This window comes from Cibotium barometz, chromosome 25, assembly GCF_041138505.1.
Source record: "Cibotium barometz isolate CiBa-2024 chromosome 25, ASM4113850v1, whole genome shotgun sequence".
Classification (NCBI taxonomy): domain Eukaryota; kingdom Viridiplantae; phylum Streptophyta; class Polypodiopsida; order Cyatheales; family Cibotiaceae; genus Cibotium; species Cibotium barometz.
Window position 1 is genome coordinate 45,960,531 of NC_141070.1, and position 26,037 is coordinate 45,986,567.

Here is a 26,037-nt window from a genome sequence, read left to right on the forward strand (position 1 = left end):
GTAGATCAATCTTGGTGAAATACTTAGCACCCTGAAGATGATCTACTAGGTCATCCATCCTCGGCAAAGGATACTTGTTCTTGACAACCGCAAGCACCTTGGATTTTCTCTCAAGATCAGCCGCCGGCACCTTGGATGCAAGCCTAGGTGAGATTAGCTGTTTATTGTAGGAGGCAGCACAGAGCATATTGGCTGGATTTCGTGAGCAGGGGAGGAGCATTCGCCGAGGCCTTGCTTCTCTTCATCAGCGACTTCAGGAGAGCTCCCCAGATATCCCGTTGGTTGAGAGTCAGTTGGCCGCTACCCGTATAGAGCTCAGATCCATAGAGGAGCTGAGGGTGGAGTATGGATACTATGCCAAAGCTTCCTTTTGGATGCATATGAGAGATAGGGTCATTGGGGATTTCTTTGAGATTGCAGGCTCCCACAGGTGGAGAGATGGTATCCACAGGTTGCGAGGCCAGGATGGATCTATCGTTACTGAAACCCCCTTGGAGAGCCATAGCTAGAGATTTCTTCAGATCCCTTCTCACAGGTGCCCCCATATCCTCACAAGTGGTGGATGCGTGAGAGCCGGTCTGGCGGCACACTTGAGAGTTGGTTTCCCCGGCTCTCTGGACTTTCCTATTGACTCCCTTTAGAGTTGAGGAGCTAGCGGAGGCCTTGACGGGGCAAATGCCCGAGAGCTAATGGGTTTTTAGTCTCCTTTTCTCTTCATCATAGGGATCTCATGGAAGGCGGCCTTAGAGTAGTCTGCAAAACGAGATTATGACTACGGGTACCATTCCAAAGAAGCTTTCTGGAGTCTGATACACTTGATTCCCAAAGAGGGTGGTGACAGATTGGAGATTCGATAGTGGAGGCCCATCACCCTCCTCAAGACCGCTTACAAGAGTTTGGCTAAGGCCATTAGCCGGAGACTTCTGCCCTTCCCCCGACTTGATGCATGATACACATACAGATTTTGTTCAGGATCGGAGCATTTTGGACATCACTTTTTGGGAGGCGACTGCTTCGACCAAGATGTGCCATCAGGATCTCATTGTGCTGCTATTGGATTTTGAGAAAACCTACGATAGAGTTGATTTTTGTTTTCTAGATGTGAGGATGTGCCGAATGGGATTTCCGGAGGAGTGGAACCGTGGTGTTTTCGAACTTTACTCGGCCTCTCACAGTGAGGTTCTCATTCACGGAGCCAAAGGTGACATATATCCCCTTTCTTGCTTGGTCCAGCAGGGTTGCCCTCTAGCATCATATCTCTTTCTATTTGTTACCGAGGCCATGAGTAGCTTTTTTAGCTCAGGAAACTGGGCTTCAAGGTTTGTGTCTCCCCATCTGTGGGTAGGACAAGCTGCTAGATTCCGAGTTCACAAATGACACAACAACATACTTATCAGGAGATGAGGGGAGTCTTTAGAGATTTGCAGAGGCGATAGAGATATTCTGTCGTGCAACTGGAGTGTAGATCAACTAGATTTTGGGTTGGCTCTTCGGCCGCCTGGACTTGGTGTCTAGTTGAGGCTTTCCAATGGATCCCGAGGGGCGCTCTATTCCGTTATCTTGGATGTCAAGTGGGCATCGATATCTCCCCAGAGCAATAGTTAGCTCCTCTTTTTCGGAGCATTCAGAAGAAGCTTCTATACTGGAGTTTTTTGAGGCTTTCCTTAGCTGGCCGAGTGGTGGTGGCGAACGAGGTTCTTGCCACCATGTGGTATATTACTTCTTCTTGGGCCTTCTCACGGGCCTGCATTGGTTAGGTTCAGTGGGTTGATCCACAACTTTTTGTGGGCTGGCAGCGACGGCAGGCTTGCGCGTTCAAGGTGGCGTGGTGAGTGATCATATAGCCGCGCTAGAGGGGGCATGAGCATCATCGACCCCGCCATTCAGAGCCATGCCCTTTTGAGCAAGCTGATTGTTAGAGGACTTCTTCCAGGTGGCAAGCCGTGGAAGGATTTCCTCTTTGGTCAGGATATCCGCTCACACATTGAGTATGGGGGGTCCCTGTGTCACATGCAACGGATTTATGCGTAATGAAGGATCTTGTCACACACGTCTCACACCGCCTTCTTTATCGTGAGTTTGGCAATTCTTTATCAATCCACTTTTATCACTTCAAACTTTAAGAGATGAGAGAGAGAGAGAAATGAAATGAAATAAAATGTTATATTAACGTCTTCAAAAGGCCAAAGTGACCTATGAGACCAAAGTTACAACCATGTGACATCTGATACACTGTCTGGAAAAGAAAAGAAAGAACTAAGTATCTAGCCCCACAATACATCAGTAGGGGGGGCATTCGGAAGCAGCAACTAGGGAGAGTGGGAAGCTAATGCTACTACTAGTCAAAATGGGGTACATGAGTACATGAATACATGAATATGGGAGAGATAGATGTGTACATCTTATTGGGTCCCAAATTACCCACTGAAGGGCCCCCTCGTATTGCTAGGAGTATTTGCTTTATTATCTTTGAAGAGAATGACTGAGGGATTGACTTTGGACTGTAGATAAGCCAAACGCAAGAAAAGACCAAGAGTCGGGTTGAACTGTAGATGGCTGCAGAAGCACCAATGATGACCGATCTCAAGCCTATGCACTCTTCCAATGGAATGTAGGAAGGCTGCAAATCTGAGGATGAGAGAAGAGGCTGATTGGGACTGTTCTAGGCTGTGAATGTATGAATGCGTTTTACCTTCACCAGAAGGGCTGTAGGAAAACGATGATATAAGTGAATACTGAAATTTGTGTGAATGCTGAAAACGCAAAGTACTGTAGTGGCTAAATGCTGAAGGTGCTGCGTTTTGATGAAGATATGCTGAATGTTCAATCGTGGATGCTCCTTGTGCTGAAGGATGAAACGCTTGAGTGATTTGATGATGAATGACTATGGAATGTAAGAAGCGATGCTATTTATATGCATATGGGATGAATGTTATGCAAAATGCAAACATGATCTGATGCAAACCCCAAGGCTTCTATGACTTCTATATGCATGAATGATCATCTCCAAGTGGGTTAAGGGACTTGATTGACTGACTGACTCTCAAAGACTGTGAAATGACGTACGTAGCTCGTGCGTGACATATCCTGGACTGAGGATTACAATGGGGTCACGACATATGACAAATATCAAATCCTAAAGGGTTCTACTGTTGTACAGTGTTGCACTAATGATGAGCCATCTTATCACCATGCACTACAGTGCAGAGTTCCAGTTTTTCAAGGGTACTATTGATACCTCTATGTCCTCTAATGAAGGAGTCATGTGCATTATGGAGAAGAGCTACTTGCTTTTCCTGAATGACACAGAGGTGGTTCTTCTAGAACAACCAACCGTTCTGCACAGAGTAACGGCCAGGCTGAGAGGTGAGGGCCAAACTGTATTGAGTACCAAACTCAAGGGAATCGACATACTTATCTTTCATGCTATCTAAGTCTTTCGCAGTGATTTCGAGAATGGTAGGACTCCTGCATGGCCTGGATCATGGCTTTTCGACTAAGAGCATCTGTGATTGGGTTATGCTTTCCAGCGATGTACTCGATAATTCCTCCAAATTGTTGGAAGATCTGACTCCATCTGGCTTGCCGATCACTCCATTGGGCACTTGGCATGGTTTGAAGCCACTTAAGTGCTTGGTGGTCTGTTTTGACTATGAAAATCTGTCCATAAAGGAAAGGCTTCCAATGTTTGAGTACTGTGATTACACCCAAAAGCTCTTTGTCATAAACCAAATAATTCTTTTCGGCGACATTCAACTTTCTACTGTTGTAGGCCACGAGTCTATTGTCCTGCTGAAGAACTGCACCTATGGCTACATTGCTGGCATCGGTAATGACCTCGAAAGGTTTATCCCAAGATGCTAACTTCAGAATATGGGCTTTTGAGGCTGCTTTACTGTCAAATCCCCAAGGATCTCCTCGTAGAGCAATCCTGAAATACAACTCGAAACCTGCAAAACAAAGCCAAACAACGTGAAGGGGGTGCAAGCCTAACTCACCACCCAACCATGACAGTCTAGGCAAAAGCCACAAGACTTGGTTGTCCCCACTGAGCCACGAGCTGAGCTAACTAGCAAGACACACTGACCAATCTCTACCCCATGACGTCCCATACCGCCACGGAGCTACCCTCGTGGGTCTCCAGACTGTTGCCGGTCTCGGCTGCATGAAGCAAGTGCACGTCTGCACTAGATCCAGGCTCTTGACCACAGAGCTCTTGCAAAGACTCATGAGACTCTGACCAACTGACTGACCTTGGCGACCCTTTTATAGGCTCTTGGCCGGTCACAGGACATCCACACTTGGGTGCCCGACATCAACGCATCCCCACCTGGGTGTCCGCCCGTTAGTCTATCCCTAGCCCAACTCTCCAATCAGCTTGCCCAGCTCCAAGCTACCCCAAGCCTCGAAGCTAGTCTTGTGTGCGTGCTGCACACGGTAGATACACTCTGTGCACATGACATGCACGGAATGCATCAAGCACCTTGCCTCGAACTGTGAGATTTTGTCTACGAGTCTTCATCCCCTTGAGCAAGTTGGTGAGAGGTGCTGCAAGGTTGGAAAACTGGTGAACATGAGTGCTGTAGGCTTGGCAAAGACTTACGAAAGAACGGATCTCTTGGGCAGTCTGAAGGATGTTCCAAACCAAGATCTCTTGAACCTTTGAGGGGTCCAGTTGAATCCCAGCGGAACTGATGATATAGCCCAAGTATTGAACCTCAGATAGACTTTTTGGGGTTTGTGTAGAGCCCATTATCTTGCAACAAAAGTTGCAAGATTTTCTCCACATCTTTCTCATGTTGCTCCGTAGTGGCTGAGAATATAAGTATGCCATCAAGAAATATGAAAACACACTTACCAATGAGGATTGCGAAAATCCTAGACATCATTTTATTGAAGGTTGCGGGTGCATTGGTAAGCCCAAAGGGCATGACTACGAACTTGTAGTGACCACACTCTGTTCGGAAAGCTGTTTTTGGAATGTCAGCTTCAAAAATGCGGACCTCATGGTAACCACTCTTGAGGTCGATCTTAGTGAAAAAAATTTAACCGCCTAAACGTTCCAAAATGTGCTCAATCCTTGGCATAGGAAACTTATTCTTAATGGTGAGTTTGTTTAATGCCTTGTAGTCTACACAAAGGTGTGCAGACTTGTCCTTCTTTTGGACAAATAGGATGGGTGCAACAAATGGTGAGGAAGATGGCCGAAGGAATCCAGCTCGGAGGAGCTCACCGCCTAAACGTTCCAAATTGTACTTAATCCTTGGCGTAGGAAACTTATGCTTAATGGTGAGTTTGTTTAATGCCTTGTAGTCTACACAAAGACGTGCAGACTTCCTTCTTTTGGACAAATAGGATGGGTGCCTTAAATGGTGAGGAAGATGGCCGAACGAATCCAGCTCGGAGAAGCTCAGATAACTGCTTTTCTAGCTCGCCCTCTAAAGTCTTGGAAAGACGATAGGGGAACCTGCTAGGAGATTCTGATCCAGGGACCAAATCGATATGGTGGTCCTCAGGACGGGATGGGGGAGACTGAGCGGAGATCATCCCGAAGCATAATGTTCTGATGTCTAGATAGGAGGTCTGCTAATTGTGGGGCTAGAGATGAAGATGAGATAGCCGCTACTGATGAGGTAGAGGTTGTATGAGCACGAACATAAAGCAATGCTCCTTCCGCTCCCTTGTGGATAGCTTGTTGGCCTGGAGATGAGAAATCAACGGGATGCCAGGAAGGCTTCTATCCCCACGTATCATGACAGGCTTAGGAAAACCTTTACAGATAGTAAAAGTGTCCTGTTCCCAATTGTGAATAGGCTCATATTGACGAAACCTTTGGATTCCTAAGATCATGTCACACCCCAAAAGAGGTGAGACAATGAAATCTTGTTGGAATGAGGTCTTTTGAACTACAAAGGCAAACTGCTCTGCCTTTGAGATATGTGGGTGCGGAGACCGGGTGTGAACCCGTCCACATCCAAATGATATGGCACTAATGTACAGATCATTTTGGTAGTCAAGTGGGGAGAGATGGCGTCCTCAGAACTGCCCATGTCAAATAGGACTACAAATTGGCGGCCCTTGCCAGAGCCACAAGCTCGGATGAGGCTTTTCTGTGCAGCATCGCTCTCACCCTCTTGCTTAGCATCAAATACACGGATGGCATAGGATGCATAGAAGGTATAAGCTGAACTGTGTTTGTTGTAGTAGGTGGGATTGGAGGAGTAGGAGATGCTATGGCAACTGTGGCAGGAGGAGCTTTGGAGGCTTGCTCTGCTTGCCATTTTTGGCAATCCTTCTTACCATGCCCAATGGTATGAGAGAAAAAACATGTGTTCTCTGCTAGTACTTCCTTTGCTCCTCTGGAGGAAGATAGCTTTCAGTGATGCCTGCTTTAGCCTTTTCCTTAGGGGTTTTCTTAGGCTTGGATTCCTTATCCTTATTACCTCCTGAACTAGAGCTAGAACTGTCATCCTTCTTAGCATCTTTAGAAGATGCATTACCTTTCCACGACTGCGATTTGCGAAGCAGATTGTTGCTGGGGTTTGGTACTAGACTGTGCAGTGTGGTTGCTTAGGCTTTGGATTTCGAGTAATATGCGCTCTCGATCGAGCTCTCGTTGGTGCTCCCGAGTGGCGAGTTCAACCTAACGTCGGCCTTCATCGATCCTGCGTTGGGCTTCCTCATAGTCCCATCTGTCTGCTTTTTCTTCCCGCCGTCTGGCTTCATCCTCTCGTCTTTGTTGTTCCATCTGAAAGAAAAGGGTGAGGAAGTCGGGGGTAACTGGAGGAGTGGGAGTGGGTTTTGCTGTTGTTGCCTCCTCCAAGAGTTGGAAATGCTCCATAGGAAGCTGGTTCTGTGCTCAAAGTAGAGCTATGGTATTTGTAGTAGGTGGAAGAGCAAGGTCTCCTTTGGGGGAGACGTCTTTCCGCTAATGTGTGCACTCGTTTGTAGACATGTTACTGAAGTCGGTGGTGGTGTTGGAGCGAAGTTTGACCATGCAAGGATGCTCTCACGCTAGGTTGCGATGTGTGTGGACAAGCTGAATCTGATACTAATGTAACATGCAACGGATTTATGCGTAATGAAGGATCTTGTCACACAAGTCTCACACAGCCTTCTTTATCGTGAGTTTGGCGAGTCTTTATCAATCCACTTTTATCACTTCAAACTTTATGAGATGAGAGAGAGAGAGAGAGAGAAAGAAAGAAAGAAAGAACATTTTCGCTCTGATCCAGGACACATGTTCCAGACATTTACGGCATCCTCAGATCAGATGTATGACATATTGTACCCAGACTATGGGATTGGATGGAGTTAGGAGTAGATAACATATCATACTTGTACCACCCCTTCAGCATATAGAGATGCATTAGTAGCCCTAGTACTCCATCCACACCCTCTCGTTTGTACACCACCATTGAGTCCCCTATGGTCATGTTGTCATACTTGTACATTTTATTCTCACTCCACATTTTATTCTCACTCCACATTTTCCTCTTGATGATTGGAGGAACATCATTGTACTAGTTTGTCTCATAGGCCAATTTTGGCCTTTTGCAGACGTTAACATAGCCAACTGCTCCTGGACCTCCTGTTGGTGTCGAGACCGGATGGCCGCGATCTCTCTGTGGTGTAGCCGTGGTGTTTGGTAGCCGGCTATTCTGGGTCGTCGCCTAGCTCGAATCTCCTCCGCTTGCTGAGATGTCACTCCCAATGTGTGTGGTTGGGCTACTGGTGCCAATCTCTGGAAGAAGTCAGTCAATTGGGACTGTCTTCCTCTGCTATGATGTGCGGGTGTCTGAAGTAAGATCTCCGTGTGTCTCTGTAGTGCTAGTACTAGTCTGCCTAGCTGTCTCTGGTCCGATCAGATCTGTCTAAGTGATGTGGTCCCTCTAAAAACCTCAGGATAGCATACCCTGATCTCCTGCAAAGCACCACACTGGCAAACAAAATGCTCCTCTGTCTCTACCCCCGTCTGGCATAATCTGCAAATGCGCTCTGCTCGAGGGATGCGTGCTGCTCTCCCAGTCTCGATCTCTAGTTGGTGTGATGAGACCCTTAGTCGCCCAATGGCTACTCTGGCTCCATGTGATAAGTGGACCTCCAAGTATCGTGGTCGCTGGATGAAGCCGTCTGTGGAGGTGCTCAAGAAGTGGTCTCTGTAGTAGAGCATCTTCGTCGGGAGTGGTTGACTGGGAGATAGCCAAGTCTCCTGTATGTGGCGCTGCCAAATGTCATGTCTCATGACTTTGTTCCTCTCTGTCTGAGAGAGGTGTCTGTGTGGTGCAGCTAGGTCATACTGTAAGGGTGGTAATTTGTCAATATCAATCCTGTGTGATGATATCCACTGTACCACCTGGGAGTACCATGACCAGGTATGTCCCTCCTTAGCAAGCTGTCTGGATGCCTCAAAAGCAGCCCGAGATACCCGATTTAGTGGGAGCTCCCGCATCCTGTGTATAAAAGATATAGTTTGGAACATGGCCTTTACAAACATAGGTGGTATAGCAAACTCCGCTCGAAGGATATCATGTGGTACTGAAGGTTTGCTGCGGATCATCCGTGAGAGCATCAAAATCTGAGGGTGCTCTATCTGTGTCCATGAGGATGTAGCCAAACTTGGTGCCCATACTGCTGCTGCTGCATACATCAATGCTGGAGTAACTAGTGTATCAAATAGCCACTCCTTAGTACGGGGCTCCTAGAAGTGTGCCTGGTGACACTGGCGTTCCAAAATTGCTAGTGCTGCGTACCCTCGTGTCACTCTGTCTCTGGCTGCCTGTGCCATAGAGAATCTCGCTGATGAGCTGGTAAATGTGACCCCAAGGTATACATATGAGCCCACCACCTCTACCTGTCCCTAGGCTAGTGTAAGGATAGTCTGCCATCTGACTGGTGCTGATGTATGAAAGACCATAACCTCAAGGTTCACTGTGAGTCCCCGCTCCGCACAGAAAGTATCTAGGGCCTGGAGATGCCTTTGTAGCCCTGTCCGAGTATCGGACACAAGAATGATATCATCAGCATATAATAGAATGTTCACAATCGTACCTGAGATGTCAATCCCAGAGCCTCCTCCGTGTATGATGTAGTCTGCTACCTCGTCGATGTATAAGCCAAAGAGTGTCGGGGAGAGAGGGCAGCCCTGCTTCACACCAATGGTGCTGGCAATCATATCTGATAGCCCCCCTGGGCATCTAACTCGTCCAAACACTTGCTCATATAATCTGTAAATCCCCCACATCATGTCGGGGGGTATGCCCAGTGTCTGTAAGCGGTGGAAGAGGCGCTCTCTTGGGACTGTGTCGAAGGCTTTGCGGAAGTCCACAAAACAGCAATAGAGTCTCTGTCTCCGTGCCCGCGTTTGGTCAATCAGGCATCTCAGGGTGAAAATGTGATCAATAGTAGAGAAGGCTCGCCGAAAACCTGCCTGACCAGGGGCACGAAGCCCCTCCCTCTCAGCGTGTGTGCTCAATTCTGCCTCCAGGATAGCCCCATAGAGTTTGGCCAAGGTATGGCCAATCATGATAGTCTTGTAATTACCGGGGTCCAACATGTCCCCAGCTTTGTGGATCGGTACAATAGTGTGCATCGTCCACTCAGCTGGGAAACCTTCTACCAGAGCCCTGTTAAAGAGGTAAGCAATATCTGATACAATGTCTGGATAAAAAACCAAAAAATGAAAAATAAAGATGATACTACTGGCACCTAGAAAATGAAACTGGAACTGGAAGGTAAACAGAAACCCTTATAGGGTGTGAATATAGTGAGGGGGGGGGGGGTACGCTATGGAGGTGAGTGGAGTACAGTGAGGGGATACAATATCATGTGGGACAGGGGGGTACACTATGGAGGTGCCTCCATCTCATAATATGTGCCGCATCGGACGCTGGCGGATCTCCTCAATATCCTCTGTGGTCAGCACCCTGACTGGGTGTCCCGCATGTCTCGCAAGAATAATCCGAATCCGCCGTTGCAACCTCCGTCTATGCTGGGATGCCCTCCTCCGTAGTGGTGGGCGTCTGGACCACCAAGCTCAATTGCACGATCAATCAGTGTACCGCTGGTGTGGGCGGTATCCATGTCCTGCTGCTGCTGTGGTCCATCTGGCGCAGTGATGGCTGGGCTAAAGAAGTCTGTAATGTGCCTTTGAGTTTGGCTCTCTGTGCGCCTAAGCAGGCTATCTCTATATCTCCGCAGCTCAAGCAAGAACAATCCCAAACACCTCTGGTCCTGGTACCCCATGGCTCTGGAAAGTGGTCCAAAACCCTCTCTGAATAAACAGTGGAAATGACCACGTATCTCATAGTATGCAGTACAATGGCATATATAATGCAGCTCTGTCTCTAGCTCCCCATGGCATACTCGGCATATCCTGGCCTCAGCTGGTATACCTCTATATCTGCCAATCTCAATCTCAAGCTGGTGTGAGGATGTGCGAATCTGACCAATAGCACATCGTACTGCATGAGACAAGTGTACATCCATGTAACTGGGTCTGATCACAAAACCATCTGCTGTGAGCTGAAGAAAATGCTCTCTGTAGAAAGCCATCTTCGTGCCCAGCTCCTCAGTCGGCTGTATCCATGTCCTCCTAATGTCCAGTTGAACTAAATCTTGACGGATGAGTCTGGTAATCTCTGTCCGTGTGAGAGTGAGAGAGGGTGCCTCTAGAGAATACTGGAAGGGAGGCAATCTGTCCATGCTAAAACCATGTGCCTGGAACCAAGATGTCATCTGTCCATACCAACACAACCCGTGTCTCCCTGTAAAGCTAACTGTCGGGAGGACTCAAGGGCGAGGCGTGCATATCTGTCTCGGGGGAGATCCCACAAGCCATGTATGTAGGAGACTGATCTCGTAAGAGCCTCAATCACCATAGGGCAGCCGCCAGCTCTGCTCGAATAATCTCATGAGGTACCACGGCCTTGGCTCTAATAATCCTAGCAATCATAGATACCAAAGGCCTCTCCATACCTCTCCACCTGCCTGCGCTGTGATGGCCCACTGAAGGTCCCCATATCTGGACTCCATAAAGCATAGCTGATGTCACTAGAGTGTCAAAAAGCCAAAGTTTCGTTCGAGGTTCCTGAAACTGAACCTGCGAACACATCCTCTCCAAACCACCCAGGGCTGCATGTGCTCTAGTCAATCTAGTCTCTGCTGCTCTCCTCATCGAAAACACTGGCCCACTTAATACTACCCCAAGATATGTATATGCATCTGTATACTCCACAATCTCCTGCCCATATGTAAATGTGGGAGCTGATCGCCTAACCCACTATGGTGTGGTGTTAAACACCATAACCTTGGTTTTGCCAAGGTTGACAGATAATCCACTATCATGTGCAAACTCATGTAAAGCATCCAGATGACGCTGCATACCCTCGGGGGAGTCAGAGATCAACACAATATCATCAGCATATAACAATAGTGGGATCCATGTACCTGCTAGCTGGGCTCCTCTGTCCCCCGATCTCTCAATGTAGTCAGAAGCCTCATCCACATACATACCAAACAATGAAGGAGATAACGGGCAACCTTGCTTCACTCCTATAGTGGAGTGAACCAAAGTAGAGACCCCCTCTGGGGTGCATACCTGTCAACTGATCTATATAAAGCCATAATCCCCCATATGAGCTCTGTGGGTACCCCCATCTCCTGTAATCACCTCATCAATCTGACTTTGGGCACTGTATCAAATGCTTTGCGGAAGTCCACAAAGCTACAATAAATCTGTCGCCCATGCGACCTGCCTTCTCAATAATGGCCCGCAGAGTCAAGATGTGGTCAAGAGTAGAGAAACCTCTCCTGAACCTTGCCTGTCCCTCTGCTCGAATGCCCTCTCTCTGCCCATCTACTCAACTGCTGCTCAAGAATGGATGCATACAATCGTGCTAGTGTGTGACCAATCATAATAGTGCGATAATTCCCTAGCTCCATAGGGTCCCCTGACTTGAAGATAGGCACGATGGTGGACATACTCCAAGTCTCGGGTAAGCCTTCACACACAGCACGATTGAACATCACTGCTAGAAGCTCTGCCAGCATGTCTCTCGCATGAATAAAGTGCTCAGCGGCCAATCCATCATGATCATATGCTCCTCAGTCTTCATCCTATCAATGGCCTTTATTTTAGTCAGGTGTTCAAATACCATGGACTGCCAACGGCTATTGTGTCAGACAGGGACAGCAGATTCATGAGCAACATGTGGAGAGAACTGTTCAAGTTAATGGACACACAATTGCGCATGTCTTCAGCATATCACCCACAAACATACGGTCAAACGGAGCGAATCAATCAAGGCATAGAAGACTACATTTGCAATTACGTTCGTGCCGATCAGAAGGATTGGGCGAACTACCTAGAAATTTTAGAATTCCATTATAACAACTCCGTGCACATTGCTACCGGGTACACGCCGTTTGAGTTGGCCACTGGTAAAGAGGTCATTACACCTCTCACCATTGCCACAGGAGATGTGCATGCGGAAGATCCAGATGCAGAGGACTTTTTGCAGAAATGGCAGAAGAGAATGCGGGTTGCCCAGCAGAATCTAGAACAAAGCAAAGTCAGATATGTCAAACATGCCAACAAGAAGAGACGTGATGACGAATTTCATGAGGGAGACTTGGTCCTGCTTAGTGCCCAAAACATTGCACTATCTGCCAACCTCACACCGAAATTCAACCATCGCTTCTATGGCCCATACAAAGTGCTCAAATCTTACAATGGAGTCACCTACAAATGAGATCTGCCCGCAACACTACACATACATAATGCATTTCATATAAGCCTACTCAAGAGGTTTGTCCCCGATACTGTTTGGTCGCCATGTAGCTATGCTTGCAGATGGTGCAACACCTGCCGTTACGCCTTTTGAACCAAAACTGATATTGAAATCACGGTTCCGGCGGGGAACGCCAGAATTCTATGTGAAATGGAAACATCGCCCCATGACAAATTGCACATGGGTGCCAGAAGAGAAAATGATTCAAATGGCACATCCGTTGGTTCTGCAGTTTTACAACATAGTGCCCGTTGAGGATGATGTACATCCAAAATAATGGCTTGAAAGGGACTTCAAGCTCTTCAAAAGGGGAGTGTATGTGAGGCGTTGGATTTTTGGGATTTCTATCCGGCCTCACATGGTGCTCTCGAGGTATGCCTCACATGGTGCTCTCGAGGTATGCTTGGACGCCCCAAATTCTTTGCATCTATATAGGAGTACCTTGAGGTGGAGTAATGTGGCCTAGCCCGACCTCTCCTACCTTCGTGATACAAGACGGCTTGTGGGCAAGGGATCCTACGCCTCAGATACTCGCAAGTCATTTTCTCTCACCACTCTTGTGATTCCATTGTAATCTTGTCACGTGTCGGCATTTTATCAATACAAGTTTTGGGTTGGAAGCCCGCATTTGGGTGGACACCGTTTTCCATTGCCGTTTGTACGTTTTTGGTCATAACTCCTTCATACAGAGTCCGATTTCGAAGTTCCAGTACTCAAAACGACCGGCTTGTCGTCCTCTTCGAGACGAGCTATAGGTCTTGGTGTGCAACATTCAGCAAGTACACTCTGTTTTCACTTTTGTACAAGATTTTCTAGTCCCGAGCAGGAACTCGCGCCCAGAACACGACCCGAGATCACCGCTCTGTCTCGAAGAGAACGACCGGCTCGTCGTCCTCTTCGAGACGAGCTATAGGTAAGTCCAGGATATGTCAAAGCACGAGCTACGTAGGTCATTTCTCAGCCTTAGAGAGTCAGTCACTCAATCAAGTCCCTTAACCCACTTGGAGATGATCATTCATGCATATAGAAGTCATAGAAGCCTTGGGGTTTGCATCAGATCATGTTTGCATTTTGCATAACATTCATCCCATATGCATATAAATAGCATCGCTTCTTGCATTCCATAGTCATTCATCATCAAATCACTCAAGCGTTTCATCCTTCAGCACAAGGAGCATCCACGATTGAACATTCAGCATATCTTCATCAAAACGCAGCACCTTCAGCATTTAGCCACTACAGTACCTTGCGTTTTCAGCATTCACACAAATTTCAATATTCACTCATATCATCGTTTTGCTACAGCCCTTCTGGTGAAGGTAAAACGAATTCATACATTCACAGCCTAGAACAGTCCCAATCAGCCCCTTCTCTCATCCTCACATTTGGAGCCTTCCTACATTTCATTGGAAGAGTGCATAGGCTTGAGATCAGTCCATCATTGGTGCTTCTGCAGCCATCTACAGTTCAACCCGACTCTTGGTCTTTCAAAGGTCTTGCGTTTGGCTTATCTACAGTCCAAAGTCAATCCATCAGTCATTCTCTTCAAAGATAATAAAGCAAATACTCCTAGCAATAGGAGGGGGCCCTTCAGTGGGTAATTTGGGACCCAATAAGGTGTACACATCTCTCTCTCTCTCTCTCTCTCTCTCTCTCTCTCTCTCTCTCTCTCTCTCTCTCTCTCTCTCTCGCTTTCGCCCTGCTCGCCGCCCCCTCTCTGTTCGCTTTCGCCGCCCTACTTGCCTGCTGTTCGCCCTACTCGCCGCCCCCTCTCTGTTCGCTTCCGCCGCCCTCCCTCCCGCCTGCTGACGTGTCACCTCCGTCTCTTCGAACCGGTCGCCTCCCTCTCTCTCTTCGAACCGGTCGCCTGCCTCCCAACTTTCTCTCTCTTTGAACCTGCTGCCGTCCCTCCCGCATGCTGCCCTGTTCGCCGCTTTCTCTCTTGTAGCCGCCCTCTCTGTTTGCCACACAGTACCGCTGGCAATATGCTAGCCCGCCTCTCTCTCCGCTAGGGTCTGCGCCCCCTTCCGGCCCCTTTCCTTTCCCCACCCACCCACCCACCTACGCTTGCTCAGGCCCCCAAGGCAGCAACATAACTCTCTCTCTCTTGCTTCTTCCATGGCTTCCCCCTTGCGCAACCCGACGAAGGCGACCTTTATGGTCACAAACAAGAGGATAACAAATGTGGAAAAGGAGATGAAGGAATGGAAGGCGAAGATGGAGGGATGGTGGAAGGAGAAAGCCAACTTTCTCCAAATGGTATTCAATGAGGGTAAGCGGTGGAAAGAGGAGAAGGAGGACCTCATAGCAGAAGTCAAAGACCTTCACGGGGAAGTCAACACACTCGAAGGCATAATTTCAGCTCTTCAGAGGAAGCTTGCAGAGGCTAAGGCAAATGGTGGACTTGAAGAAGGTAAAATTCAGCCATCCATGATAGAAGAGCTCAAGGTTATCAAGGAACAAGTACGGGCAATTAAGGAAGAAGAGAAGCAACACGAAGCAAATACTCCCTAATGGATGGAAGTCATCACCAAGACTCAAAGGAAGATGGATGAAGCGGAGAAGTGGATAAAGGTCGCCAAGAAGGGTAAAGGTAAGGAGATAACAACCCCTACACCTACAATCATTAACATGACTTTGGAAGAGGAACAACAAAGACGTACACGTGCTTTGCATGTGAGGATTACCGGCCTTAAAGACGGGGATAAAGTTGAAGAGGAGGTGAATGACAGTCCGGCACACGCAAAAGCCTAGAGAGTGGGCAAAAAAAGCGGAGGCAACGGGGAAACATCAAAGGAAAGAGCTCTCATACTTCGCTTCCCCTCTATTGAGGCGAAGAAGGAGTTCTTGAAGAGGCGACCCACTTTAAAGAATACAGGCATTTTTCTTGGTGACGATCTTACTCTTTCACAGCTTGCACATATGAAGGAAGTCATGCCAGAGATTAGGGCGGCAAGAGAAAAGGGAAAGATAGCATTTTATAGAGAAGGGAGGGTGGTCATTGTGGAGCGACGCTCTACATGATGGTGCGAGACCTATGGGACCAAATTAAAGCTGGCAGCCTGGAACTGCAATGGATCCCTCAGACTTGATGTAGGTGCCTTTGAGGACAGCTTTAGAGATAGAGATATAGTCTTCTACTCGGAGACTCACCAGGCCCCTGGTCAGATGATGCCACAGGTGACAGGATACAGATGGGAGACAGCTTGCAGAGTAGGGACGAGATCGGTACACAGTAGTAGAGGATCAGGGGGGGTGGCAGTTCTTTTCAGGGAGGAGCTGCAACCGCTTCTACACATCGTTCGGAGAGATGATCAGGCCAGATATATGTGGGTGAGACTGAGGGCCGACACAAGCAGATTCCTGTATATTGCCATATGCTATTTTGCTCCTAGTACATCGACATATGCAGCACCTAGAGGGCAGTCTCCTTTCTCTGTGCTAGATGATGACATATGGGAGTTCTCTAGGGATGGAGACATCATCATGTTAGGGGACTTTAATGCCCGGATGGGCAACCGCCAGACAGCCTTTTATGATACCTCAGAGGAGATGCTGAGAGAGCTGGACACTATGGATATGGGATTAGACAGACGCTCACAGGATGTGGAGTGCACAGAGTATGGGAGATATTTGGTAGATATGGGGACTCCACATGGGTTGGCCATACTCAATGGCTTGCAGAGGTTTCCCTCAGCAGCTGGATTTACTTGCTTTCCACATAGACATGGTGCTAGCACAGTGGATTATGTTATGGCTATGCCGAGCTTTGTTTCATGCATTGAGGATTTCACAGTTGGATCTCCGCCCATTGGGGTAGTAGTGGATCATGCATTGTTGACATTGACCATCTCTTTTCACTTTACCACAGCTCAGAGGACACGAGGGGCAGATCACACTCGATATACTTTTACTTTAGAGACTGATGCTGTCTACAGAGATGGGATTTATAGACGTCTGTACACAGAGGAGTCAGGGAGACCTTTGGAGGAGCTGACCCATATACTGACAGAGACTTTATAGGATGCAGCGAGAGAGGCATATCCACATACTCAGCTTGGACAGCGACAGCGTTCTGCGTGTATGCCCCAGAACAGCTGGTATGATGAGGTGTGCAGAGAGACGAGACCCCGACTGCAGCGGGAGGTTGCTTTGGGAGTCACTTCTCACCAACAGTCACGTATTGCCTTCCGGCGCCTTGTGCGAAGGAAGAAGCGGGCCTTCCTTGCTCAGCTAGAGCAGGAATTATACGAGCTGTTCTTGAGCCAGGATTCAAGAGGCTTGGCGTTTGTTTCATGAGTCCTCCCGTGCTTTGGCCATCACTTCTACAGAGGTCTGGGGTAGTTATGCAGCATCTCTATATACAGTTCCTGGACAGACACCTTTTCCTGACCCGCCAGCACCAAGCCCACAAACATGTACTTTCTTTACCGCAGAGATGGGAATTGCAATCTGATATGCCATGAGTGGTGGTTTTGATGGAATGAAGTGTGCCTGCTTCGAAAAATAATCCACTACCACAAATATGGTGTTGTATCCATGGGACTCCGGGAGATCCACAATAAAGTCCATACTGACAATGTCCCACGGCTTTGACGGGATGGACATGGTTTGCAGTAATCCAGTCGGTTTGACTCGTTGTGCCTTCACGAGTTGACAAGTTGGGCATGTACGAACATATTCGATGACATTCTCAGTCATGCGTGGCCAGAAGAAATGACGTTGAAGCTAGTCGAGCGAGCGCTTCTGCCCACCATGCCCGGCCAGCTTACAGTCGTGGGTTTCCCAAAGTAGCATGGCTTTGAGGACCGGGTCATTGGGCACATACACCTTTTGGTGGGCGTAGATTTTCCATCTTTGAATTCAAATAAACCCACGGCTGAGGTACCATTGTGCAACTCTGTGGCCATGCGAATGACTGCTGCGTCTAACTTCTGAGCATCTCTGATCTTGTCTAACGGTGCCCCATTTGCAACACTCACTGCATTCAACTGCGGCATACGGCTTAGAGCATCTGGCATCAAGTTCTGTTTCCCCGACTTGTGAATAATATCTATGTCAAATTCTGCGATGAACTCCTGCCATCTGCCTTGTTTTGGTGACAACTTGGGTTGCGTCTGAAAGTACTTAAGAGATATGTTATCTGTAAGAAATTTTGTGTGCTTGTCTTGCACATAATGACGCCACTTCCTAAGGCAATGAACCTCTGCTTGCATTTCCTTTTCATGTGTGGTCCATCGGCGTTCTACTGCGAGACTCATATGCGACAGGGTGCCCGTCTTGTAATAAAACTCCTCCAAGGGCCCCGTCCGATGCGTCCGTGTGGATCTCAAACTCCTTGTTGAACTCTGGGAGCTTAAGCACCGGGATACTGCACATTGCGACTTTCATCTTTTCGAAAGTGCTCTTTTCTATATCTGTCCACTTAAAAGGCTTGATGCCTTTAGTTATATCAGTGAGTGGGATGGCAATTTTGCTAAAATCTTTGATAAACTTTCGACAGAATTGTGAGAAACCTACGAACTTGCGAACTTCACGCACAGTTCGGGGTGCATTCCATTTCACCACTGCCTCGATCTTCTTGGGGTCTACTTGTACCCCTTTTTGATTTACCACGAAGCCTAGAAACTCCACTTCAGTGATTGCAAATTCACATTTCTCTGGCTTGGCATACAGTTTGTGATGCCGTAACATTTGGAAGACCTTTCTTAAGTGTTCTTTATGCTCACTCAAAGTCTTGCTGTATATAAGCAGATCATCTATATATATGATCAAAAACTCATCTAGATAATCTTTAAAGATATCATTCATCATCGTGCAAAAGGTGGCCGGGGCGTTGGTTACCCCAGCCATTCGTAGCTTCCATACCTTGTGCGAAACGCCGGTTTCTCAATGTCGTCTTCGGCGATTTGTATCTGATGATATACGGATCGTAAGTCGATCCGATTGAAGTACTTCGCTCCCGCCAGTTGGTCTAAGAGTTCCTCCATTACTGGTACGGGGTAGCGGTTCTTGATGGTGATTTTATTGAGGGCTCTGTAATCAATGCATAACCTAGCTGACCCGTCCTTCTATGTGACAAACAACACAGGTGCACCATACGGCGACTTGCTGGGACGCACCATTCCATTTTCGGCTAGTTCGTTCAACTGCACCTTGAGCTCCTTGAGCTTTGTAGCAACCATCCTATATGGAGCTTTAGCCGAAGGACTATGCCCTGGCAAGAGTTCGATTTTGTGATCCACTGATCGTTTTGGCGGTAACCCAGTTGGCAATTTTTCGGGCAAGACATCTTGGAACTCATGTAGCACTTCGTGTATTTCCGCTTCACCAATTTTGCACTGCGTCTGATGTGCATCCTTGACCTTCATTACGCATAAATGTATTTGGCAGCCCTGCTTAGTTGCCCTCTCTGCCTGCTTGGCACTGCACCATTCCGGCATCTTGCCGTGGCAATCTGTTACTGTTCGAGCCTTACTCAACCCTGTTGCATACATTGTCCTTGTTGACTGTTTTATCCCCCGAGTGACGACGGATGCATGGCACACTGACTCTTGTACCCTGCATATCCAGTATCATATTATTTACACCTTTTCCCATAAAGGCGATGAGATATTTGTCGACCCAAGTGAGCCCGACAATCACTTCGAAAGTATCCATGGGCACAATTATGAAATCCAGTCGCGCTTTCCATGCGCCTGCCTGCACCTGCACATTGTATGCCATCTTTACATTGTCATCCTGTCCTTGTGCAAACAACACTGACAGTTTACTGGAGTTGCACACCTTCACTCCCAGCTTCTTAGCGCATTTTGGGGTGATGAAATTATGGGTGGCTCCCGTATCCAACATGATGCTTTGCTTTAGGCCATTCACATGAGCCTGAAAATACACATTTTGCACTGTCGATAACTGTGCTACCATGCATTTCGGTATTGCCTGCACGGCACCTACCCTTGGTGGGCTATCGCCTCGTCGAGAGGAGGTTTCTGCATCCTCAATCTCGGTGATCCTCAGTTGATCCATATATTCATAATTATCTTCTTGCCCTTGGGTCTGAACGGTGGTAACCCGGCCTTGTGTGGGTTGACAAGGGCATTCACTGTCACAATGATTGCTCGCGCAACTTCTGCACGGGTGTGTCGGGGGAGGAAGAGAACGCCTTGCAGTATTGGAAAATCCGTCTGTATTGGTTGATTGGGGTGTCCCCCTCCCCGGCACAAAGTTTCTATTCCCAGAATTGCTCCCATAGGTTCGGGGTACGAAAGATCCACTCGACCTTGCCCCGCTTGTACTTGTCCCATATTTTTCTCCCCGGGTTTCATTGGAGGAGTTATCATTCTTGTTTTGAGGTTCGGCACCATTCCATCTCCCTGTTCCTGTTGCATTGTTTTTACTTTGCCACTTTCTGCTCTCAGTGTCGGATAGCCGTTCCGCCATTGTGAGTGCCGCCTCATAATTTTCAGGTTCCTGCTTCTCGATCTCTCTGCGGGTGCAGTCATGCAGAGAGAACAGGAACCCGTGTAATCTATCTGTAGAATGCATATCCATAATCTGCAGCATAAGTTGCCTATATTTGTTGATATAATCTCGCAGTTTTCCATCTACGTGTTTGAGGTTACGCCATTCATCACGTACCCTGAAGACTTCATTCAGTGGTACAAAATGCTCGGCCATGTCCTTGGTAAAATCATCCCACCTGGTCCACGGCCTTTTTGCCTCATTTGCCAGAAACCATGTGTATGCATCCCCTAATAGCAGTCGCGACGGCACACAGATCCAGTGTTTATGAGACACTTTGTTCATGGTGAGATAATCCTCTGTCTCATGGATCCACCTTGTCACCACAAGCGAATCTCTTTGCCCAGTATGCTTCTCCGCGGGTAACGGTTTGTACTTTCCGTATCCCTCATCTGATGACTCTGAGTCCTTCCTGTCATTCCGTCTTCTGTGTTGACGTCTGGGAGGGGACCTCGACCTCATCTGTCTTGGCGACGAAGGTCGGCTGCCATCCTTCTTGTGTAGTTGCTCGACTAAGGAGGCCAATGTGCCTTCTAGCCGGTTCAGTCTGTCATCTTGGTGATCCTGCCAACTCGGCACTGGATTCCTTGGGTCATCCATTTGGTGTTGTCAAGTATCTATTGCTCTTGACTCGAGACGTCTCTTGTGCCTTTCACGCCGAATCCAAGCTGTTACTTCGGCGTCAAGCTCTGCCTCTCTTTCTTGCCTTGCTTCCTCCTCAATTCTCGCGGCTTCTTCCGCGTCCAGATAGCCACCTTCCGTGGTCTTTCCCTTTGGCATAAGTCTTGATCAAACTCACCGCGACGTGGCGTTTCCTGCTCTGATACCAAGTGTCACGGAGCGGTGATCTCAGGTCGCGTTCTGGGCGCAAGTTCCCGCTTGGGACTAGAAAATCCAGTACAAAAGTGAAAATAGAGAGTACTTGCTAAATGTTGCACACCAAGACCTATAGCTCGTCTCGAAGAGGACGACGAGCCGGTCTATTACGAGCTTGGGATCAATCGTTTGTTCTTGTAGCCTTCGAGGAGCGTCTCCGAGAGGCCTTGATTTGGAACCCACTGATCCGTTTACCTAGTGGTCACATGCTAGGCGCTCGCCGTTATGTATCTTGGGGACCTTTGAGCATGGGCCTTGCTAGGTCCCTTGGAGATTGGCTTACATTCAGATAGCTCCCCCCAGTGGCTCAAGAGAGGGGCCTGATTGGGATTTGGGGCAAGGACAAACTCAGCCTCAACATGGGATTCTGTGTGTTGTAACGCTTTCCGCGCAACTAAACACCCAGAAAAGAAAATGGGGTCCCCCCCCCCCCCCCCCCGCTTCGCGCTACGCGCTTTGCCATTCCTCCTGAGTGTCTGATCTTGATCGCTGAACCTATTCCCCCGCAGTGGTTGGGAGTGTTCATCAGTTATGATATTCTCATGGCAGTTCATGGCGCGGATGAGAGCTCCGCCTTGCTCACCTTTTCGATTGGGCCTCATGGCAGACTAGTGAGATCATAGCCCCCCTTGGAGGACGTTAGGCGATGTTACAAAGGGTGAGGGTGATCGGATTCCATGCACATGAGTGGCACATTGAACCACCATCGGCAAAGGTGCCCAGGGAGAGACTTTGGCTTTTATGGATTTGGGAGAGCTGCCCCATGACGTGCCTTTTGTGGGATCCGGGGGAGTGGACTTGGTGTGATCTTGTAGACAGGGAGGAGACTCCGGGTAACCCATTTTTTGCATATACCGCCCCAGGATCCAGATGCCCCAGGTTGAGGGCACTCCAGCAACAGCGGGACATTGGCAGTCTCAGGGCCTCTCATCCCACTTTCTTTCAGATTTTTGGAAGAGGCTTTGGGATAGTTTTTGACCTCAGAAGATCACTCTCTTTTTGTGGCTGTTGGCACATAGGAGTTTGGCGGTTGGCATTTGGTTAGCCATTGGAGGTAGACCAACAGCATGTCCGAGATATGGCCATCCCCAGGAGTCTCAACGACATTGTCTTTGGGACTGCCCGACGTCTCAACAGGTTTGGCCGTGGATTCTCCGCATCTTGATGATGGACAGGGCCTTGTCCCGTACTATTACTTTGGGCACTGTCGCTTGGGCCATTGAGGCCGAGGTTGTCATGGCTTATGAGGAGGAAGGTGGGTGGCTCTTCAGGTTTCTCACCTTCGCATCTTGATAGTGCCAGTCCCCACCCCTTCTATTGGTCACTGGACTCCTGGTTCGACCCAAGAGATTGGAGCTTTGTAGCTGCATTGGTGCATGGCACATCTCGAGAGCTCAATGCGGCAAAACCATTGAAGGCACGCACACCCCGCTGGTGGAGTCCATCAGGATCATTTGGCTTGACATCATTCATACCCTCCGCGGCCAGAGTGGGAAGCTTCAGGGTGGTTCTGACTGTATGTGGACCTTCCTGAGGCTCCGGTGACCTGGTCCTTTTCTCACATATAGTGGTGGTGAGCCCATTTGGCACTACAGACCACCTGAGTGGTTATTCCCTCCCCCACCCCTTGTATGAGATAACGTTCTCCTCATAGAGCGGCCAGCCGGAGGAGAAGTGCATCCTTCCCCCCTTTTTTGTTCCATGATCCTCGCTCCGTACATGGAGGCGAGTTTGTACGTAGCCTTTTAAGGCTGTTTTCTGTTAACTAATAGAAGGATCTTGATTCTTGGGGGGGGGGGGGGGGGGGCGGGGGGGGAGGGTGAATATCATGTCTTTGACCAGTTGATATGTCGCCATAGTGTCTACTAGAAGTTTCTAGAGCTTGGGTCATTGGGTTCTGGTATCATTGATGGCATTTTTCACCAATGGCAAAAACTCCTCAGAGAGGGTCTAATGCTTTTGACGGTAACACCGAAGGGTCGTGATCATTGTCTTGTTCATACTTTCTGTCTGTCTGTATCACCTCCATCTGCATTTGAGTTGCATGGAATAAGGGGGTGTCTGCTTGCTCAATCGATTTACAACCGGCAGAAAACAATCATTCTAAAATCTGAAACACCTTAATGATGTACAACTTGGCCACCTCCATCTGTATTTGAGTTGCATGGAATAAGGTGTGTCTGCTTGCTCAATTGATCTACCACCGGCAGAATATGATCATTCTAAAACCTGTGGCTCTTTGGAAACTATGTTTGTGTGAAAGAATGAAGTCATATGTAAATTGGACTCTGGTTTCTGTCAACTTAATGTGAATTTGCAATCATGATAGGTGTGCTTTGATTGCAGCATTGTTTTGCGTCAACAAGGCTTTTTGCTGATTTTTGCATTCCACTATTACTGGAGAAGCTTTCCTCAAGCCTAAGAACTGCGAAGGTCAGGTCGACTACATATTTGTAATGTTTTGCCACTCTGAATTTTTTTTAAGTGTATGACAACCCTTTCCTTTTTCAATGCAGCGAGATTCCTTGAAGTTTTTGGGCTTCTGTAGCTTGCACTATGGTGCTGACGTGCTTCAAAAACATGCAGCTGCTATATGGATAGCTCTCAAGCAGGAGCTATTACTGTTACAGAAAACAGAAGCAATGGATACAAGGGAAAGAGATGAACAAGTTCTAACAGAGGCACTTGAATGCTTTAGGGCTTGTATCAGGGCATCTCAAGTAGGAGGTCAAGACGCAATAGAATTTGTAGAGACGAACAAGTTTCTCCAGCTGGTGCTTCAAGATGCCTTTTTGGACGACTTTCTCAACTGCCTACCAGTATTTTTGGTGTGGACAGACCAGGATGATGTCAAATCAACAGGCATGGGGTTTGATAGGAGTGTGTTCAGTGATTCATCTGTTGTAATGGACCGTGCAAGAGTTACCATAAAAGAAACAGGCCCCATACTTGCAGCAGCAGTTAAAGCTTCGTGTTTCAGCTGCTTTGCTGTGCTGGGAACCCTATTTAAACGTATGTTTGGAGCCATGAAGCTCCCAGTACACATCAGAGAGGCAGATGTTTTGGCTTTTGTCAAAGGGGACATGTTCCAGCATAGTCTTAGCTGCACAGGGTCTCTGACGGTGGCAGTGCTGGACGCCTTAGGTTTGATTATTGAAGGATCCAGGGAAGTTGCGGAGGACTATTATATGTCTTCTCTCTCGTCAAACACTTACATAACAGACGTTAGATGGATGGTGCCGCTTCAATCCTATTCAGCAGAAGTTGTGATGTCGTTTGCCTTGGTGATCGTTGCTGCTTTGCAAAACGGCATGACCAGAGAGTCTGTTTCAGTTGAGAAGATATGGGAGATAGGAGGTAAATTTCTACAGTTCTCTTTCTTACGCACTCTTGTGAGCTGCTGAGTTTGTTTAAAATCTGTTATGGTTTGCTTCAGAAACATGTGCCTGGGTCTCTGATATGTGGCAGCTCTGAGCTTTTATAAATGTTACTGCAGCTATGGCAAGTGCTCTGATAGGTGTGATAATATAATGGTTCAGAGATTGAACAGGTCTATGGGGTCACTTCAATTAGATGATTACTTAAATTCTATTTTTTGTTAAAGAATCAATGCAACATCCAGCCTTCTGCTGCCCTGCCCTTTCTTCTATTGCCTCTCTTTCATAACAGCTCTCGGGTTTGGCTCCATCACCTCTTTTACGCGCTCCTCTTCTCCACTATCCAGCCACCTTTTAAATAGGGATGGCCCCACTGAAGATCTAGTCATTTACTTAATCACCGAAAATAAAAAGCAAGCTTAATGCAAAAAGAATGCTATGCACAATTTGTCACACATGCCATTTTTGTTAGAGCTCAATACTCACACTAGGGGACAGAAGATCTGGGCTTTCTCCTGGTCCGTCTCCCTCCCTCCACTCTTTCTCCTCCCATCCCTTCCTTCCCACTTGGTCCCCTCTTATGGTGTTTATGCATTACAACAAGCCTTTTTTTACAATGCATGATTCAAGACTGTGCCAACAACAAGCAGTTAAATGCACACAATAGCAATACCAAGAAATCTGGTAGTCGATGATGTGGCTGTGTTCTTACTTTCTGTGATCATAAGCGCTCTGTGGCTGGCTATGGAGTCTGGCACTCGCGCAGTCAACTTCTCAACACAAACCATGTTGCTGTTTGGTGGACAGCTGTGTGACCACTCTAGAAAATCTTTGGGCTGGGTTGTAGAAGTGGACAGCTGTGTGCTGCTGTTTGGTGGCTGAGTGACTTCATTTTGCTGCATTTCAAATATCACAAGGTGCCTATGAGAGTAACCAACAGTATGGACAAGTTGGGACTGCCCTAGCTGTTGATGTGGTTCTTTGGATTTGGGTTTCTATATGGAAACTCAAGCTACAGGGAGGCTTATACAGTGTTAAAAAATGGTGCAGTAAAACCTTAGAGCTTTCCTATGCTGTTGGGGTTGCTTTTGTTTAAAGAACCCAACTAGAGGAGGTACTTTCAGCTATTGAAAACAAAAACCTGTGCAAGGCCACTTTTTTAATAGGGAATCTCCTTAATCAACTTATGTTCCCACATCAGTGATTCTATGGTGTACAGTTTACACAAGGAACCTTTAATTATTCATCTTAGACTTGAATAGTTGTGACATAATCTATATCTTTTTGCGCTTCTGGTATCATAATCTAGTGCATCTATAAAAAGAGTTCGAAGAGAGTGTTGGAGAATGCATGGGCAGAAGCATAAACAAGACGAGAGAGAGTAGAGAGAGCTTGTGGACAAGATCACCTTTTATATTAGCTTGAAGCTTTACACTGGCAATTGGCTAGCAAGAGAATGTTGAACTTGTGCA

The 26,037-nt window shown here is 47.7% G+C and overlaps 1 protein-coding gene across 6 annotated transcripts in view; it reads left to right on the forward strand.

The window, feature by feature from the left end:
• The window catches only part of MET18 (ARM repeat superfamily protein), a 101,894-nt gene that overhangs the window by 48,252 nt on the left and 27,605 nt on the right, over positions 1-26,037 (forward strand). For all 6 annotated transcript variants that reach the window (XM_086819646.1, XM_086819644.1, XM_086819645.1 and 3 more), the window contains 2 exons: positions 23,535-23,621; positions 23,705-24,545. In XM_086819646.1, coding sequence (XP_086675772.1) covers positions 23,535-23,621; positions 23,705-24,545 — 928 coding nt within the window. The remainder of the gene's footprint in view (positions 1-23,534; positions 23,622-23,704; positions 24,546-26,037) is intronic.